Source organism: Rhipicephalus sanguineus, chromosome 2 (genome assembly GCF_013339695.2).
Source record: "Rhipicephalus sanguineus isolate Rsan-2018 chromosome 2, BIME_Rsan_1.4, whole genome shotgun sequence".
Taxonomy (NCBI): Eukaryota; Metazoa; Arthropoda; class Arachnida; order Ixodida; family Ixodidae; genus Rhipicephalus; species Rhipicephalus sanguineus.
Window position 1 is genome coordinate 4600532 of NC_051177.1, and position 20498 is coordinate 4621029.

Here is a 20498-nt window from a genome sequence, read left to right on the forward strand (position 1 = left end):
CCAAAAAGAGACATGCCAAGTGCATCCAAATATGTTACATGAAAACACTGAATTGAGTAGACTTTCAATGGGAGGAAATGACAAGAAAAAGCATTTCGATTCCCTGTCGGCCGCCCATAGAAGAAAACTTGAAAAAGGTCTCGTCAGAACGAATACTTTCCCTGGGTGCTTCCGCTTCAACAAAGTTTTCGCGAGTGCTACCACGTAAGGAAAGGGAGCTTGTCTAGGATTGCCGCGAAATTCCGCTAGCAACTCGACAATTTCTCGTTGGCTCGTGACTTCCAGAGTCGTGCTGCCGCATCACAAGACCCATGTCTTCATCGGAGACACGCTTTCTACCACCATATGTACATCCCGCTAAATTTTTCGCTATTGAGATGCTCGGTGACGGATCGTCCATCCGCCATGATGCTGCGGGCGGGTTTGATGCGCGTGCGGGCCGTGGTAGAATCATTTTCCAAGAACACCCGCCATGTTTTGACTAGCACTGGGATCGTGAATGACAACCATGGCATCATGAAGGCACACGCGCAGCCAGTGTGCACCTATTCCAACCGCTGTGAACACAAATGCGGTTGTGTTGACGCGATCGTGGGCGACCACAAAAGTACACGCGCATCCAATGTGCACCGACTCAAAGCATTGCTGCTTGCTGCAACGCTGCGGACAAAACCGCGGTAGACGCGATCACAGATAGCAACGACGCAGTTCTGAAGGCATGCACACGACCAGCGCTCACAGATGGAAAACAGAACTACCGTTTGCCGCAACCGCTGCGCAGGAAACTGCGGTTGTTATCGTCGCGGTCATCGATAGCAAATAAGCTCTGAAGGTGCGCAGGGGCAGATTAAAAGCAATAAAGTCGTCACGAAGCGTTATGACTTTCCTGTCATTTGTTTTATTGCTGTGCGGAGCTTCGGCATTTCAGTTGGCCTCTAGCGAAGCTTTCGCACGCTCCGAGGTAATCTGAATATGTTATTTTCTCGTGTATAACCCGCCCCTGCATGTAACCGGCACCCCCCACTACAAACTGCAGGAGAAATAAAAGAAATTGCCCACGTATAGATGTGAGGCCGCCTTTCTTGCATTACCGTGAAGGCGTGCCGTCAAGGCAACTTGCACACTGAAATTCACGTGTAGCCGGCCCTCGAGTTTAGCTCCAAATTTTCGGTATATTTTGTTCGCGTTATACATGAGAAATTACATTAATTCGGTGTGCAGCCGGGTTACGTCTGGTTAGTGATAGTTCAATGCAAAAGATATGCTGCACTTGCTGGAACCAAAAGTCGAGTCATAATCATCAGAACTTCCTAAACTTTGTGGTAATATATATGAAGTTTCGCTACAACAAAATTCTACAAGGAACTTTTTCGTGCGTCCGTCAATTTTGTGTAGCAGGATTTCAATGTGTGCTCATGAACATAGTGCTACCCCATTTTAACAAAACGCAGCACGCCCCTATGTTTGACGATCTTGAAAAAAAAAAAGAAGGAAAGAAACAAGGGAGAGGCAAGCACAGTTTTCCTTCAAAGAATGGAAAGTTTATTGTCCTGGCAGTTCATTTTCTCCTGTGAGCCTGTTTCCTAGCTTTAATATCACTTACTGCAGGGTATGTCAACAGCTGCGCCAATTGCGCCAATTTGATACAATTCCTTATTTTTTGCGCCAAGCTGCGCCAAAACCCGTGAAAATTTGTAAAATTGCGCCACGCTGCGCCAAAATGCCCGACCAGCTTAAAATTTTCTCAGTGCGCAAATTTGAGCGAGAAATGGAGGCGGCGTTGGTTCATCTACAGTGTGGGCATCGGCATCCAATACAGACGCACAGACCCTAACCCTAACACCTTCGGGGAAAAAAAAAAAAAACTCCGCAAGGACGAAGCAATGAATGCGATAGCAACAAATTGTAATGGCATACGAAGTGAGGCTGGCAGCAACTGTTTTGTATCCGATCTCGCGTAACTCTACAAACAGTTTGGTAAGATAATATGGCTGCTCCAGGGAAAGATGCTTTTGCTGCACAGTGTCTTCGCATTGAGAGCGCAGTACGTAGCAGAAATACGAGCCGCCCGCGATGGCTGCCGAGATAGCGCGCGCGCCAGCGATCGCAACCGCGCCCTTAGAATCAAAGTTCAAAGTTGGTGCTCGAGCGACAGCCCCCCCCCTGCCCCCTCTTAGTCTTTTCATGCTCGCGTTCAAGACGAGCGGGGAGTTTCCTCTATGCTTTGGTTAGCAAGCTTCCTGAGCGGAGTGGTGTGACCGCATGCGCCCTCCGAGCGACGGAGATGGACTGGCTCCGTTTGATATCTGCTTCACCCGCGTTCGCGCTGCACTCGCGCGCTTTTACCCGCCCCGGTAGAACATACTATGCCAGGGGGTATGTTATCAATTTGGACTTTATACGGGAGATGACAGCAAAAACTTGGCGAGAGTGTCCATATAGTTGCTATGCAATAGAAAAGGACAGTAGTTCTCAAATTTCCCCGATGCTTGTTATTGCGTGCAGAACGCTTTTTAATCCACTTTTGCCGCAGTACAACGGTGTCCTACGGAAACAGCATACTGAGATTTAGAAGGGGCTATTAGGGGGGGTGTGCTAGCTGTCAGGGACACAGCACATTTTGTTCCTTAATTACTCATTCGTGTATGCGCCGTGTAATTACAAGTACTAGCATGATCGCTGACGTCCTAAAAATTATTGGCAATCATTGGAGCTGTTGTGTATAGTGTTTCTGCGGCCTTGAGGAAACAATAGACAAAAGCGTATGCCAGTTTCTTTCTTTGCTACCCCCACTTGCTCCTGCTTTACGAATCTCCCAAATTTCCAGGTTGCCAGGTTCGCAGGTCCACTATAGCATTTCCAATGCCTGTCGAATTATTTGACCGGTCCTGCAAATGCTAATGTGGACTTAGTCATTGTTCGCACTGTGGGGTGGCTCAACACACTACTTTTATTGAAATAGCAGTGTTCATGTGCACTGTGCACGAATTAGCTGATGTGGGTGGTTTTTACATATTTTTGTTTTCTTTTCTAAATGTAAGCCTTCTTTGTTATACAGCTCCAATATGGGATTTCGGGCTAAGAAATTCAGGTTTTTTTTTCGTAACCTGCTCCAAATTTGGATTTTTGTGCTCCAAAAGCAACATTTTGCTGCTCCAAAAATTGCTTCCAAATCCTATTTCGGCTGTTGCACCCTGCTTATGGATACGCCTCGATCTGCGTGCTTTTACCTTGACAAAGCCAATATACGCCGAGTTGCTTAAGAAAGTCTGCAAGCTTTTCTTCAAGGTCCAGATATCTTCCCTTTTTCGGCCAGTCACAGCTTTTCCTGATCAAAGTATAGCTGAACATATCCATTTGCGAAACTCGCGAATCACAAGTGTTGGGCACATGAAAAAGATGCGATGCATCTATATTCTGTGTGCAAAACAACTTTCTTTTGTCGTGCGCTTACATAATCAAAATGGTGCATCTCAGTTTTGCACTTCACTGGGAAGAGATATGACGCACACAGGCCCTACGCGAGCCAACGCGAACTGACCACATGATCTCGGCCACCATTGTGTGACGGCGGATGACAATGCATCGGACCCCTCTGACGGGAGTGCTACCGCCGCAAACGTGGTTTCGGTTTCTTACTCGATTCTAATGCACAGGCAATTTTTGTTCTCATTGTCACTTTATTTGGCCTTCTTTCTTTTTCCCACTCCCCACGCGTTTGCCCCTCTGTACACCGCGGATGGGATAGCACCTTAGGAGTGCTTTTCTTTTTTTGCTTTCTCTTGGTCGTCTTGGGCGCTAATAAACGTCTGTTTGAGTTCCAAAGTCCGTGTTGGCTTTCCTGTTTGCCATATATTCTACATTTGGTGCCGTTAATCTCGGGAGGTGACAGCTGGGAGCTACCGTCAAGGGACATCGCTGGTGGCTACCGACTGGAACAGCCACGAACTATGGAGGCCAACAGATCAGCTGACCATCATGGACAAGCTGAAGTTGAAGAGGACCACACGAAGGGCTCAGAACACGAAGCTAATACATGAGGCAAGTGCGCTACTTGAGAATGATAATGCGACAGTGCGGCAGATCGACTCGATTTATGAGAGGCTCAAGAGCAATAACGAGGAGCTCAAGAAGATTAATGATGAGATGGAGAGCCACATAAGTGACGAGGCATTCGAGGCGGTGTATGCTACCGTAATTGAATATGAGGAAAATGTGACCCACATCTTAGCCAAGCTCCAGAGCAAACGCCGCCAGCATAGCGAAACATCTGCAGTGTCACCGCCCACCGAAGTTCGCGGCGTGCCGGCGGCTATTAGACCTGCTGATAGGCTAGGAGCCAAGTTACCGAACCTGACGATAAATTATTTCGCTGGTGACTTGTGCAAGTGGAACGAGTCCTCGAGCAGTTCGATCACATCATCAACTTGAACGGATATCTTACGTCGACTGAGAAATTCAAGTATCTGAGGCTATTCTTGAAAGGAGACGCAGCGGCAGCTATAGCGGGGCTTCCTACCACCGAAACATGTTACGAAGACGCATTAGACATTCTGAAAAGACGTTTCGGCGACAAAAACACTTGGAGCCGGAGTATTTCTCAAGGCTTCGAAGGCTTACTCCTGTGCGTTCTTCTAACGAGGTGGCCAAACTCCGCAAGTTGTATGACCATGTGCGAATAACACGCGGAGTCTGGAGGCGCTTGATATCAGCAAGTCGTCCTTCTCATCGATGCTATGCGACGTTCTGCTGAGGGCATTGGCACATGACATCGTGATACGAATAGCCTACCACAGATCTTGTGCAACACATCCGGCAACTTCCACCAACGGAAACGTTCAGCACATCACGGAACTTGATCGCCTTCTTCAATTCGTCTGTATTGAAGTGGAGAGCCTCGAAAGGAGTGACTTTGGAGAACAGAAAGGATTTGATGAGGCAGCTCATCCTAAAGACAACGAGAGTCCTCACTGTCACAGCGCGATCCCAACGTCATCAGTGCTTCATTGCCAAATTTCTATTATTCCTACGGATTCGCGCTGCAATTTCTGCAAATCGACACAGCATTTGATGGAGTCATATAGCATGGACTTACTTACCGTTGCCAGAGAAGAAACTTCTTTCTGCCGACATGCGGTGCTTTCGATGCACCAGTAAACGTCACCGCGCAAGGGATTGCAGGTGTCGAATTGCGTGCTTCAGCTGCAACGGTCGCCATGCGTCCAGTATGTGCAACCCAGACAAGCTAAGGCAAAAGCCGCATGAAGACGTCAAGTGATTGGTGAACTCTCGAGATCTGGAAACAAGAAAGTGACTACCATGGAAAAGTTCAAGTGGATGTTTCAAGGGAGCACCGAACCCTCATCGTCAAAGACAGTTGACTCCCGATTCGTGAACATGACCACTGACCAGACAAGGCAAAACGCACAGGATTGGACAAGATCACTTTAAAGGAAAAAGAAACACTCCAGCGCTACGAGACCCGACTCGTAGGCCATGTTTGAACCAGCAAATGTCAGAGCCTGGAGCCGGCCTTTCATGCGAACCAAAAGCGAGTCATCCAGGCGAAGGATGACGCACTGCGTGAAGCTCAAGCTCTAAGAAACATGACGGGCAGTCCACTTCAATGGAAACTAAGATGGCCGAGATGCGATTGAAGGTTGTGCGAGGAACAGACTGCTCGTGAGCGGAGCACAGAGCCCATAAAAACAAGCTGAAGGAACTTCAACGCCTGCTTATTGATGAACGAACTCATCGCGAGAACTTCGAATACAATAAAGGAAGCCATGAGGAAACCTGCACAGCAGAATTAGGAAATTAGTACGAGTTCAAACTGAAGAAGCTGACTCAGAAGTTGGACAAGGTGCAAAAACGGCTGCTTGCGTCAGAGGAGGTTCTACGACAGACTTGCTCAAAGCTGCTCAAGAATCAGCAGTTGGTTGCCCATCAACAGCAGACGAATTGGAGAAAAGAAAGAGGCAGCAAGGACATACCGTGGATTGTCTGCACAAGGAGTCGATAGGAAGAAATGCGCAGGTGGATAGCCTGGACTGCCTTCTGCAGAGGTTGTTCCAGGCAGCAGGAACACACGATCGGTTGCGAGTGCAAGACCGCTCTGCCACCCAGCGGATTCGAGAATGCCCTTCACTGCTCAACCAAGATGATGCATACTCAGAAAATAATATGGGCATCAATGACAAGGGCTACAAAACAGCGTTCACAGGACAGAAAACCCAAGTGGGAGGACATTGCTGGACCATTTTTGCAAGAGAAGTCTGCTACTGAAACAATCAAAGCAGCACGTGCTCCAAGCGGTCTGTTGACCTGATCGCCTACATCTGCGAGCTGACTGAAAAGGGAGACCTCAGTGTCCACGCCAAGTGGCGAGAGAATCTTCGGCAACTGAAGGATGAGATTGAAACGCTGACGAAGGTGCCTCAAGGCTGCATCGTGGAATCGGATGCATCAACGTGTACGGAGGCCTTTTGTAGAATACAACACCGAAAGCGCCTGACCGTCCAGACGCGACACCATTGCGCAGTTGGGAATGTGTTGAATTTCCCGCGTTCAGCCTGCTTCGGGCCAGCAGAGCGTGCGCTTGTACTACCAGGAATGAAGGAGCCATCTTTACGTTCTGGGCTCGTGCGGGCGCTAATAAACGTCTGTTTGAGTTCCAAAGTCCGTGTCGGTTTTCCTGTTTGCCATATATTCTACAGCATCCTTAGACTTGCTGCCACTCGTTAAATTGATAAAATCAGCCACAGACACGCCGGAATGCCGACATCTGCAATCTTTCGAAGTGCGCGCTCGTTGCATTCAGTGGCGGCCATTTTTGCTTTTCACTTTGATGATCGTGCAACTTCAGATCGTGTTCAAAAATCAAGGTCATGCAGGAAAAAACAAACTATATGAAGAAAAAAGCTACAGTTCTTCTTCACGGCAGATGGTGCAGTGTGTCCATGAATGGCATGGAATATCTTGAAAGGAGCAATTCAAACCATTGATAGCGGGTTATCGATGTTCTATGGGTACAACACAGAAAGAGTGAAGGTTGACTGTTCTCTTCCGAGTTTTCGCTGTGTATATTAGTTGTGGCGAAATGCAGTGGTTGTGCATTTTTTCTTGAGGACAGAGGTAAGTTGTCAGTTCATGATTTGGAAATGCATGCCGTATGTGCTCAAGCCCATCCTTTGGTGAATTGAATTTCCTTTTCACGAGTCTTTAACGATCTACCTTTATGTAAGTACTTTTGCACAGACGCTGAGGGCTGGTTGCCGACTGTAAACGCTTGTTTATTTAACAGGCTGTTATCTTCTGCATATATATCAACACTTTCCCTGAGGTCTTGGGTCATTTCTTGTAATTTGTTTCCATTTTTGCTTCTCTCTTAATCTTTATTCCCATTTCTTCCCAATCTACTCATTTGAATTCAGTGAAACCTTTTAATACGTAGTTGCCGGGAGCGCAGTATAACTGTGCACTAAACGGTAGTAAGCACTAACCACCAAGTACAAGTTTGTATCTCCTGGCGTGTGCCGATGCCACCCAGAATGAAACAAATGCAATACCACATCAGATGTTGCCTAAAGTACCCACTCCTTTTCTTTCTTTATGTTGTGGGGTATTGAAAAAGCTCTCGCAACACAAGACACAGTCACGCCGTCGAGCAACAAACACGTGTATGTTAATTAACTGCTTTTACAATGGTGAGCTCGCCAGCTTAAATAAAGAATAACTAGTAACAGGCCAAATAATCAAATACATAATGCCAATACAACACACAGACAACAAACACGCACAAAACACCAAACCCATACAATGTACCGTGAATGCGGCGTTGCCGACATAATGATGTAACTTTTGGGTTTGGGTCTTGGCATTCCCCCTATGCATGTATCTTCTCAAGGGGTGAAAGGAAAGAGAAAGTGCTGTGATAACTATTGTGGCTGTGTTTATATTTAAGGATTTACTACAGGATATTTGTGAGAACCCAATGTAAGGTGAGTACTCTGAAAGGTGTTGCAGGGCCTCTTTAGCAAATTTAATAGTTTGTGCTCACTGTGCACTGGGGCCGCATTCTGAGATGATCACCTTTTGAGATACTGCCAAATTGTCGCCTTTGATGTATGCTGATTGGCTAGTGAGCGAAACCGGAAAATTGATTGCACCGTCTAGTATTTCCAGCAACTTCCGGTGTTACGGTGCCCTATAGTGCTCTTGACGTGTGGATTGGACACACTTTTTCATTGTTGGTTGTTGGTAGAGTCTAGCATATCAGTGTATAGACAGTAACTCCTAGTAGTGTAGGTGGGCTCTACAGTGCTCCTGACGTGTGGATTTCAGTGTTGCGGAATGGGCGCCTCCATTCCATTCCAATTCCATTCCGGGGAATTAGAACTTGCCATTCCATTCCTTTCAATTTCTCAGAATGAAAAACTTAGCCCATTCCCACTCTGGGGAGTGGCCGGGCAGTTAAATTCCATTCCTGTAATTCCTTAACGTAGGAAAGGCACCAGTTTTATCAAGTTAAGAATGAACGCCCCATAACGCTGATGTCATCAGATGCATTAAGAACTGCGCCCAAGTAATTAAACACAGAGTTGAAAATACTTCCAGGGACATGGCACATACCTCTACACTCAACTTGGTTTTGGGAGATGTCTCACAAATATTTGCGATGTGAGTGAAATGTATTATGTTACATATGTGGAACGTCTTTCCCTTATTCGGAAACGTCAGTGAGTAAGACAATGATAAAAGTCACTTTCACCGAAAGGTCGAAGCAATGACCGATGGCAATAAATTGAAATGCTATACGAAGTACAGCTAGAAGCTCACTCTTTTAGCAGGCGACCAGGCGTAAATGAACAAAATGGATGCATTACGAACTGCAACGCCGCTAAGGGAAAAAAAATATCACAAGGCGTAAGGGGGGGGTATGCCACCGCCGTAGTTCCGCTCGACGGATACCAACGGCATAGAGCCGCGGTTACGCGAAGAACACAGTCTGTATAAGGACAGAATTGTAGTAGGTGCATTGCTTATAAATGTACCGTGCTTGTAATCAGCTAAGCCATTTTAAAAATACTGCTTTATTGTTAAATTTGAGCCTCTGACAATGTTTGAAGTTTAAAAAACAGCGTGTAGACGAAAACGTGCTCTATTTTCTGAAAAAGACGTAATTCCATTCCCATTCTATTCCATGCAAAAGACACTTAATTCCATTCCCATACCATTCCTCCAAGTGTTGTCCCCATTCCGTTCCAGGGTCGTGAAAATGTGGAATGATTCCGGAGTCATTCCAATTCCGGAGTGGCAACTCCGCAACACTGGTGGACTTACACACTTTTATTTTTGGTTGGTGGTAATGTCTAGCATTTCAGTGATATAGACAGTAGCTCCTAGTATTGTTGATGGGCTCTACAGTGCCCTTGACGTGTGGATTGAATACACTTTTTCATTGTTGGTTGGTGGCAAAGTCTAGCATTTCGCTGATATTGTTACAGGTTCGGAAAGATGACTCAGGTATGGGTGCTGAAATGACACCTAATGGAGGAAGACGACAACGTTGTTGTTGTGGGTTGGAGTCTGGAGCTGCTCTGTTGGCTTAAAATCCTGTCCGCTCCGTGCAGCATTAACTCGATCAGTATAACTGAATAAATCCTCCCCGTAACAATATAGACAGTAGCTCCTAGTATTTTAGATGGGCCCTACAGTGCTCTTGAAGTGTGGATGCCCACACTTTGTCATTGTTGGTTGGCGGTAAAGCTCGCTTGAACTCAAAAGGAACATGCTCGAATGCGCTCGTGTATGACGCCTTCAGAGCTTACCTTAACGGCGATTTCCGCCGACTGCCTTCGGGGGCATGAAAGCGTTACATGGCGAATGTTATGTTGCTTCCGGAATAGGTTCTTTGCAGTACATTCCACATGGGTCTCCTTTGCACATGCGTGGCCACGCCTGGCAACCATGGGCAGCGCGTGCTGGCACCCGCCTCACGCAAACACCTGGCCTTGGAAAATATGTGCAGCGGGCGCTAGCAGACGCCGCACGCCGACGGCTATGAGGACCCAACTAAAATGTCGCTCTACAACAGCCGAAATCAAGCTTAGAAGAATAGGAAAAAGAGACGAAGGCTCCCACGTGGGCACATTTGAAAGAAGTATTGGGCGTGCAGCTGCTACAATGGACGATTATATGCGCTGCAGGCAGGCACCACAGACGCCCGCGACCCATGCACCTTACTTCATGAAAATTTTAAGGGTCTGTGCTTGTGCTACTTCACTCCATCCGATACAAATGTTACTTCAGTGCATTTTGAAGGTGAAAACTTCAGCGCTAACCAGGACGGAACACGCGCACTGCGCCAGGGCTCGTCTCATTTCTTTGTAATTCGTCCTCGTTTGTGCTGACGTTCTTACCTGCCAAGGTATGCAGCAACTAGGCCTATTAACGTGAGCATTTGAACGGGTTGGTAATTCATCTAGAACATCGTCTTGATGGCTTTCACCTTCCAGTCGTCTCAGGCAAATGCGTAAGGGACCCTGAGATTTTTTGTACTTCAGTACAGACCATTTCATTGGGACATCTTTGCACTCCGTACGGTAACGTCGTAAATACGGCAACATCTACCGCACGCAAATGTCAGTCGCTACTGACAAATCCCGCAGGTGCCTCCTTAATACATCTTCTTCAGGTGCTGTCGCCACTGCAGTCTCCACAGTGCCTCGCGCCGCAGGAAAACTGGCACGGAATCTGCTCTCAACAAGTGTTGAGCGTAGTCACAGTGGCCAAGCGGCACTACCCCTACGGTCAGTATATTCTAGGGACCGTACTACCGCACTACCACACGCCAGAAATATGCCTGTGCTCGGCCGCACTCGCAAGGTGCGTGTCTCCGTTGCTAGGCGACGGCCACGCATGCGCAAAGGAAACCCACGTGGAACATACTGCGAAGAACCTCTCCGTTGCTTCCGCGGTAGGAACGAGGGGGGAAGGAGAATGCAGGAGAGAGTCGGAAGCACGTCATTTTTCTGGAAGCCGTAGCAGGCGCAAGCTCTCATGCATGCTCTCGTGTACCATCTCACGGTTGAAGCGCGTAGAGCGCACTCCATAATCACGCACCGGAAGTCACTTTTTAACCGTTAAGTTTACAAGCGCGCTCCTTAACTTAACGCGCCCAATAGCTTCAAGTATTGTAGATGGGCGTTACGGTGCTCTACAGTGCTCTTGATGTGTGGATTTTAACACACTTTTTCATTGTTGGTTGGTGGTAAAGTCTAGAATTTCAGTTATATGGATAGTAGCTCCTAGTATTGTAGATGGGCACAGTGTGACTGCTGTGTTTTCAGTGATCGTTGTATTGCAAGCGCATGTTTTCTTTGATGTGAATGTGCCAACAGCATGAACCGTGCGCTGTTCATGTCATCTAACATGCATTGGCAAGATGTTGAGATGCTGAGATGATGTTGCTGTGGCCGCACACCACGGCTGTACCCTGAGTGTGCCGTTTTCAACTCTCAATATAAATACATTTCAAACAAGCAGGAAATATTTAAAAATTATGTGGTGCTTTAATGAGAACTAGCAGACAGTCAAGTCAAGGAAGGTATAGGGGACGTCATTTCTAGTGATTATGGTATAAATATGAAGAAGGTGAAGTGGACAAAAAGACAACTTGCTCTCGGCAGGGACCGAACTCGTAACCTTTGCATAACGCGTCCGATGCTCTGCCAATTGAGCGATGGTGGCGGTCGTCCTCCCGTACACTTTATCGAGTATATTCGTGCATTTAAAACCTGGAAGTGTCAGCCAGCGCCGCTTGTAGCGACGACAGCGAATGTGGAACACTTTTTTTGCCTGCTGGCGTCACGTACCACATGATCTCTTTATGAGCTGGCAACTGACCAATAATCCCTCGCATACTACATGAAGGCTTCGAGTCTGCCTCAACGAGTCCCTTGAACGAAAGAAGGAGGCTCATTTCTTTTTGTTAGACAATCAACCCAAGGAAAGTATAGGGGACGTCATTTCTAGTGAGTATGGTATAAATGTGAAGGAAGGTAAAGTGGACAAAGACAACTTGCAGGGACCTAATCTGTAACTTTCGAATAATGAGTCCGATGCTTTACCAATTGAGCTACGGCTGCGTTCGTCCTCCCGTACACTTTGTTAGGTATGTCTGTGCATTTAAATCTGGGAGTGTTAGTCAGCTTTAAACATTTACACAAGAAATGTTGGAAGAACTTTCAGCACTTTTATTTCAAGTAGCCAGAGCCAAGTCTAGTCTCTGTGCTCACTCTTGTGTTTTAAGACATTCTAAATCACCCACGGCCAGCTGAAGATGACATCAGGGGTGAGTAGTTGATTCAATTGTTGAACATGCCAGACTATGGCAGGAGAAGGTGGAAGCTTGGAGAGAGACACAGGATGTCGCTGGAGTTTCAAAAAGTGGTCTCCTTCAAGGTTGCAACTTGAAGTTGCAGTATTGAAGAAAACAAGTCTGCTTGTCAAACGTTAGCTCTAGCAATTTTCATGTCAAACTATACTTCACACGAGGTGTCACCTAAAGTCTCAGAATATGGCTCCTGTTGATAGCTGTGATCATTTGGCTGCTACCCTATTGCAGGGAACCCTCCTTTGGAAAGCCACGCTGGTGTGGCAGTCAAGGTGACTGATAAAGCCATGCCCAGCTTTGGCCAGCATTTCTACACTGCTTTTGTGGCTGAAAACATGACGCCTGGAACAGCACTGCTGACAGTGGAAGCCAAAGGGGCCCATCCGCTTGTCTTCACTTTGGCCAGTGACCACTTCGCCATTGATCGTGCCACAGGCAAGTCTGCTTACGTGCTTATGACCTGCAGACCAAGGCTGCCCCGGCTGAACAACCTTCAAAACACACTGCATAAGTAATTACTTGCATACACTAATGCATCTGTAGCCAGCAGTGTTAGTATTGAGGCTGTTAGATTATGAAAGATATCCTAATTAAGTGAGAGTCACAACTGCAAATATACAACAGATTCACTGAAATATGTCGAACCCACCTATTACAAACCCAGATATAACGATCTATTGGTTATAATGGTCACATTTCAGTGCACTTACAATTTTCCTATGCTACCCATTGAAACTGCACCCGCATATAGTGAACATTTTTCTAAGCCTCCTACTTATACAATGAGCACTTTAGACATGGTCGTGGTGAAAATATGGCGCATACTAAGTGAAATAGAAAGTTATAAAAGGCCTTCTAAAGCATGAGAAAGGCGCGCGCTCGTGTGTGCCTCGCTCCAGTTTACTCGCAACGCAGATATTGGAAGCTCACTTTGCAGGCGTTCTTTCAGTGGCTGAATGGCAGTGAGGAAAAGAAAAGAAATAGAGGCAGCACGAAGCCTTGTGGTCAGTTTTGGCACGGCAACCTTTTCCGATGCTGGTCCCTGCAACTACGACCACCTACGATAAACCAAACAAGGCCTTGGAACGTGAGAAGCCATAAATGCAAGAAGCGATGACACAATAAATTTTCGTCGCATAAACTTGTCGACGCCACAATGTCCCGCAAAAAGTCTTCCGTCTTTTTGGTAACGGCAGAGACTGGTCAATCGATCTTTACGACTTCCGCACGATTGCGCCAATGCCTTCACGCAGAAGCACCAGAAAAGAGTGAAGGCAAGGTGGCGGCCGGCAATGAACGTGCCATTATGACTTATCGCTGATAGCTTTATCAGTCATCTGCAACTCGGCTGCACGTATGACTTAAAACTGTGCGGATGGAGAGCAGTACAAGTGCGCCATGCTGCCATTCGCAGGTTCACCACCACCATGTTGTGCAAGACCGCTTTGTAGAAGCTAAAGTAGCTGACTGGTGTCGTCACGCTTGTGAATGAGACCTCCACGTGGAGTTGCAATGTGATGATGATTTTCATTTTATTTTTGACTCATGGACACTCGTAATGGAATGGCTCAGGTGTGCTGTCCCTCGTGGAGCTGCTGGATTACGAGAGTCAGCCACGACATGAGCTGCAGGTGAGGGCCACTGACTCCGTGAGCGGTGCCCACTCTGAGGTGCCCGTCACCATAAACGTGCAAGACGTCAATGACTGTGCGCCACTGTTTGAGCAGAGCTGGTACAATGTGAGTGTGTCTGAGGCCACCCCCGTGGCCAGTCCTCTTCTGGAGGTGCGTGCCAGTGACCGGGATGGGCCCCAGCTGGAGCTCAGGCTGGCGACAGACTACGACACCTTCCTCCTGGAGGCACCAGGTGTGCTGCGACTGCGTGCGCCCCTGGATCGAGAGGCACAGCCAGTGCATCGGCTGCAGGTGGTGGCATCGGACTCGGGCCACCCTGCACCACTGAGTAGCACGGCCCGCATTTGGTCACTGTGATCGACATGAATGACAACCCACCTGCCTTTGCACAGCCGGCCTACACTGCGGTCGTGGACCAGCGGTCTCATAAGGGTCAATTCATCGCAAGGCTGCTCGCCATGGATCCTGATGTCTCAGACCAGTTGTCCTATGCTATGGTTACTGGCAATGAGGCACAGCTCTTTGCCATCAACCAATCAACAGGTGAGCCTTGCTTGCAGCCCATTTCTTGGTGCAAATCAGTATTTGTGTGCAAATAGTTGCATTCAATATGAGCTCCAACATTTTCACCGTTCCAAGAATCTGCTTTGCATCACCTTGTTTCGTACACAAAGGGATTATGCACTGACCCACTTTGCAGCTGTTGCTTCCTTGTGAACAAAACAGAAAAAGAGCACACCAAGATTGCCTACGAAGCTGAGGTGCGCCATGGCCTAGTGATCATTGACAAGAGCTCCGTCGTATGTCTGTTGCTGGAATGGCAAAATCTAGGGATGGGCGAATAGTAAATATTATTAGGTTCAAAGCAAATTCAGTGTGAATGGCAATTTGGTCGAATAATTGCAAATCGAATAGTTCAAATAGTATGTATCCCATATTATACAGAAAAAGAAACTTTTTTGTTATGACCCAACTAACTAGCACAATATTTTGAAAAATTGTAACTAGGCATGTGCAAATGTCACTTTTAGGTTCAAAGTCAAGTGTAAGCAATTTTGAATGGTATCGAGGTTTGAATAGCAGTAGGGGTGCAAGTTATAAGTGGTAAAATATGTTACATGGTAAATTTTACTATACCTAGCAGATGTAGCGGTGTTGGAAGCACTGGGACATGGCACGCCCAGATGAGCATCATCGCCATCATCACCTGGTGCGCTCGCCATGAGCTAATTTAAGCATGGACAGGGAAACATCACACTAGGATGGGCGCTGACTGCCAACAAAGCTTTTATTGTGTCTTCACAGCTATATAGCTTATGAAAGGGGGGGGGGGGTTTAGAAAGGAAGATGGTTGCAGTTGCTCGTGGTACTGAGGATAAAAGCAGATGGGTAGACAGTTAAGATTGCTGTAGGAAGCTGTATTCCTTATCAGAAAGAATGAGTGATGAGGCACTGACACACACTGAGCCTTTGCCGCATCATCGTGAAAGTCTCGAAAATTTCTCGAGCGCGATTGTCTTTGTACTTGCGCACTACCTTGTTGTCTTGAAGCAGAGGTGCGCACCTGCATTTGGCACACTGAATCGCCAGATTACTGTCGTGCTTGTTCGTCACGTTGTTCGCATGTTCCCGCAAGTGATCGTTTAGGCAGCGTCCGGTCTGTCCTACGCCGGTCTGGCTGCTGTCCGGTCTGGCCTGCTGGACATACGTGCCACGCTCATAGAAGCAGCTTTTGCCATTTTCCTTGGCCCATTCAAGAATCGTCAAGCGAGCCATTGCACTAGGAGCCCTCAAAAATGCCCTCACCCGCTCCTGCCACTATGAAGTTAACCACAGCTTTCGCAAGCAACTGGTGCGCTTCAGAACAAGCAGTTTTCCGGAACCTCTTGTCGTTAGCAGAAGTTCTCCTTCAGGAGCTCCAGTCGCCCAAGGCAAAGGCTTGGCCCGAACTCGACAAGTCGAAGCTAGCGGTCATCCCATACGTGCTTGCGGTCTCCCTCCAAATCAAAAGGGCTGCAGGGCGTATTTTCGGCCCCCAAAAACTAGGGTCTTTGTGCAAACTTGTGAACAGGAGCCACTGTGACCGCAATCCCTGCAGGACGAACCAAATTTCGCCCCTAGTGGAATGCAAAGTGGGAGTAGTGTATGAAATTTCTACCACTTGGCGGTGGGGCATACATAGGCCAGATCGGAAATGCAGGTGCGCACCTCTGCTTCAAGACAACAAGGTAGTGCGCAAGTACAAAAACAATCGCCCTCGAGAAATTTTTTAGACTTTCACAATGATGTGCAAAGGCTCGGTGTGTGTCAGCACACCATCACTCACCCTTTCTGACTAGGAACACAGCTTGCTACAGCAATCTTAACCGTCTATACCCATCTGCTTTTATCATCAGTACCACGTGCAACTGCAACCATCTTCCTTTCTAACCACCTCCCCTCCCCTTTTCATATGCTGTATATTTGTGCACGCACGATAAAAGCTTTGTTGGCAGTCGGTGCCCGTGTCATGAGTAAAGAGAGGTCGTATGGACGACAAAAGCGACGATGTAGGAAGAGAAGCACGCGGAACAGGCACAAGCACGTGCATGGTAGCACACGGCTTGATGCGCGTCACACAAGCCGTAAACGAAGGCAGCAGTTTGATGAGCTGGCAGTGTTTTGCGTGGCTACGGGAGAAGAAGATCGCATTGGCAGCTATGTTCTGTCGACGAGAGGCAGCGGGCGTTCAATTCCGGAGGCCGTGACGCTGGCACTCGGTGGCGTGGCCCGTTGACCTCGTCGACATTCAGGGCGAGGCTCCTCGGAGGTGCTGCAGCACCAGTGGCAGTCCCCTTTCGAACTTCGGCCAGCAGCAATCCCCGGAATGCCAACGTCAGTGACGGCTACCGGGAAAAGGCTTACGTCACATGGCTGACCGTTACATGTCGGAGCGACGATTGAAGGGGATCGTCGGCTACAGCGGTTGACGGAACCAATAAGAGTGTTCCATTTGAGACTACGATTTGACGGCGAGGCTTAAGTGGCCAGACAGGCTGTAGTTAAGGGTGCTAGTCGGATGTTTGCAAGTACTGAGTTAGTTTACTGAGTTAGTTTATGTTTCGTATATTTCTTAGTGTGTTTATAAGTTTTCCACTGTTAGTTGAGTGTTTGAGTGTTGAGTTTTCTTCTAGTTTTCCTGTTTGTAATTAAACCATGTTTGCTGTGCCTACCTGCGCCCTCGCATTCTATTTCCAAAGCACATGCCCCCGAGATCTGTGACAAAACAATTGGCGAGCCTGCCAGGATTGGAAGATTCCAGGATCATTTCGTTTTCTGCCCAGACACTGATACTCGGAGAGTGCGGAGATGGATTTGGAGCGCTCGACGGCGGTAGCTAAAGGTCTTGGAATGACTAAGGAGGAGACCTTGAAGTTTTTCGAAAATTCCCAAAGAGAACAGGATAAGCAAATAGCACTGAAGGAGAGGGAATTTGAACGTGAAAAAGAGCTTCTCGAAATAAAGTTGAGACTAGCGCAACTTAATGGTGTTCCGCAACACGACCAGAGTGTCACATCAGCATCCTCTGGCTCGCAGTCACCCAAAACTACCCGCATATATCCGAGAAAGTTAATGGCTCCATTCGATGAAGGACATGATGACTTGGATGCCTATTTACATAGATTTGAACGGATTGCCACGAGTCAAGGGTGGGACAGAAGGGAGTGGGCAACAGCACTGAGCCCTTTGTCTGCTAGGAGAAGCCTTAAGTGTTTTTGGCTGAATGCCCTCCGATGACTCCATGGACCACGATAAAGGCAAGAAACACTGTTGCAAAGATTTAGGTTGACGGCGGAAGGCCTTCCGGAGCGGTTTTGTGGGTGCAAGCCAGAGAATGCAGAGACAGCAAAGCAGTGTGTGTCGCTTGTCAAATTATTTTGAAAGATGGATGGTGATGGCGAATGTAGAAAAAAAAACATATGAAGACGTATGTGATTGCATGGTCGTGGAGCAATTCTTGAATTGCTGTACTAACAAGTTAAGTGTTTTCCTGAAAAGAACGAAAGGTAGCCTCACTTGATGATGTAGCAGAGCATGCCGATCAGTATTGGAGGCCCAGGGACTCCGGACCTATGGAAGGCAAGTGAGGGCGGTGACAAAGCAAAACGAGGTGAGACGGAGGGTAGATCGAACACGTCACAGTGACCACTCAGGTGTTTCCTGTGTAACTGCATTGGGCATCGGGCTATGAATTGTCGAGCTGGAGATGGTCCGTTCCACATCCACAAGTAGTAGTGTGTCAGTTGTGCAATAGAAGGGGACACTGGGCGAATGAGTGTAGGTCAGGGACTACAGACAAAGTAGCCTGTATACTGGACTCCCCAGTGCGGTAGCACAAAGGAAGTTGGGACTACAGGCAAAGTAGCTTGTATGGGACTCACAGAGGGATAGCGTGAAAGAAGGGCAACAGGCGCAGAAAGAAGAGTCAGGAAAGAACGAAATTAAGCTTTTACTCACAAGGAGATTGGTTACCAGTCGTAGACGGAGAGGTGCATGGACAAAGGGTGAAAGAGATACAGGCACAGATATTGTTTTGGTGAAAAGGGCTTAGTAGACGAATCTAATCTAACAGGAGCGTACGCAGCAGTCATTTTGGTGCCTAGTTCGGTGAGAAGCTTCCAGAAGCTCGGATAAAAGGTTGCAAGTCCATATTACACAGGTTGGGTGACAGCAAAGTGCTTGGGGAAGCCCATCTATGACCTGATTTTGGATAATGTGCCGGGAATGAGGAAAACAAGGATGTGGTAGGTGCACAGAATGCAACCATTGGTAGAGTAGTGGAACAAAGGAGAGTTGTAAGAAGGATCACTCCACGAAAGTTTATGAGAAGTGCAGCCCGCCAATAGCCCAAATCACGAGGGCAGCAGCAAAGAGAGCAGCATGCAGAAGCCACAAGCTTGAAGGTGGCAACCATGCGGAGTATAGTTATAACCCCTATGGAGTTCCGAGAAGAGCAGAAAAAGGATGAATCGTTGAAGGGCTGTTTTCAGAAGGTAGGGGAAAGCCATTTAAGAAACAGCGAAGTAGGAATGTACTTGAGTTCCAAATACACGATGGACTATTGTATAGGAGATGCCAGTTTAGTTCAGAAAGGGAAGTACCACAGCTGCTGGTACCCAAAGCTTTCAGGGCATCAGGGAGTTACTAGAGTTACCGAAGAATTCTTTTGGCCTGGGATTCAGTCAGAAGGTATGGGAAGTCCTGTGATATGTGTCAGCGCACAGTACTAAAAGGAGAGTAGGCAGAGCTCCGTTAGGGAATATGCCCATGGTGCCCTTTCAAAAGGTGGCTATTCACCAGCATCAAGTAAGGGCAATCGATACGCACTGACATTAGTAGATATGGCAACTAGATACCCAGATGCGGTCGGATTGAAAAAGATAGACACCATACATGTAGCAAAACCGCTTCTAGAGGTGTTTTTTTCGGTACGGTGTGCCCAAAGAACTGGTGAGTGACTGGAGGTTGAATTTCACTTCAGAACTTATGAATGAGTAGAATAGGCTATTGTCAATCGAACATAGGCTCACTACACCATATCATCCTATGTCTAATGGATTGGTAGAAAGATTTAATGGGAAGCTCAAGACTATGGTAAAAAGGATGTGTCAAGAGAAACCTAAGGATTGGGACCGGTATTTACCTGCATTACTTTCACATATTGAGAGGTGCCCCAAGCAAGCCTAGGTTTTTCACCATTTGAAATGATATATGGTAGAACAGTAAGAGGGCCATTGGCAATTTTGAGAGAATTGTGGGCTAATGAGCAAATTGAAGCAGAGATGAAAACCACGTATACATATGTCCTGGAATTGAGAGAAAGGTTAGAAGAAACGTGAAAGGTGGCGCACGAAAGTCTTAAGAGCTGCATAACAGCGATACAAGAAGTATTATGACTGAAAAACAAGGGAGCGGAAGCTGATGCCAGGGGATAAAGCTTTGATTCTACTCCCAAGTGATAACAACAAATTACTGATGCACTGGAAGGGTCCATTCATAGTAACGTGAAAGAGGAGTGAAATAGATTATGAGCTACTGGTACACAACAGTAAGAAAGTATTCCACATAAATATGTTAAAAAAATATGAGGAGAGACATCAGCCGAAAGGATTGGAAGTGGCCTGTATGGTAGTTGCAGAAGAGAAAGACGACATCGAAGTGGAAACTTGTAACTACAGTAAGAGCATGGGGCTGGAGAAGGTCGTTACCAATCCATCTCTGGGGATGAAAGAAGCAGCGGAGCTTCAAGCATTAAATAAATTAAAGAAATATGGCAAATCTGACCTTCCAGGGAGAACTGATGTTATTGAATGTAAGCTGGACTGTACTACTGCGACACCAGTTTACGTCAAGCAATACCCTTTGCCGTTGATGGTACAAGAGTCTATTGAAAAGGAGGTAGACGAGATGCTCCGCTTAGGGATTAT

The 20498-nt window shown here is 47.1% G+C and overlaps 1 protein-coding gene across 1 annotated transcript in view; it reads left to right on the top strand.

Moving 5' to 3' along the window:
* Positions 1 to 20498, top strand: part of LOC119382356 (fat-like cadherin-related tumor suppressor homolog) — a 912235-nt gene that overhangs the window by 375753 nt on the left and 515984 nt on the right. The window contains 6 exon segments of the mRNA XM_049412132.1: positions 3886 to 4184; positions 6300 to 6432; positions 10697 to 10811; positions 12629 to 12832; positions 13970 to 14377; positions 14380 to 14574. Of these exon segments, the coding sequence (XP_049268089.1) occupies positions 3886 to 4184; positions 6300 to 6432; positions 10697 to 10811; positions 12629 to 12832; positions 13970 to 14377; positions 14380 to 14574 (1354 nt within the window).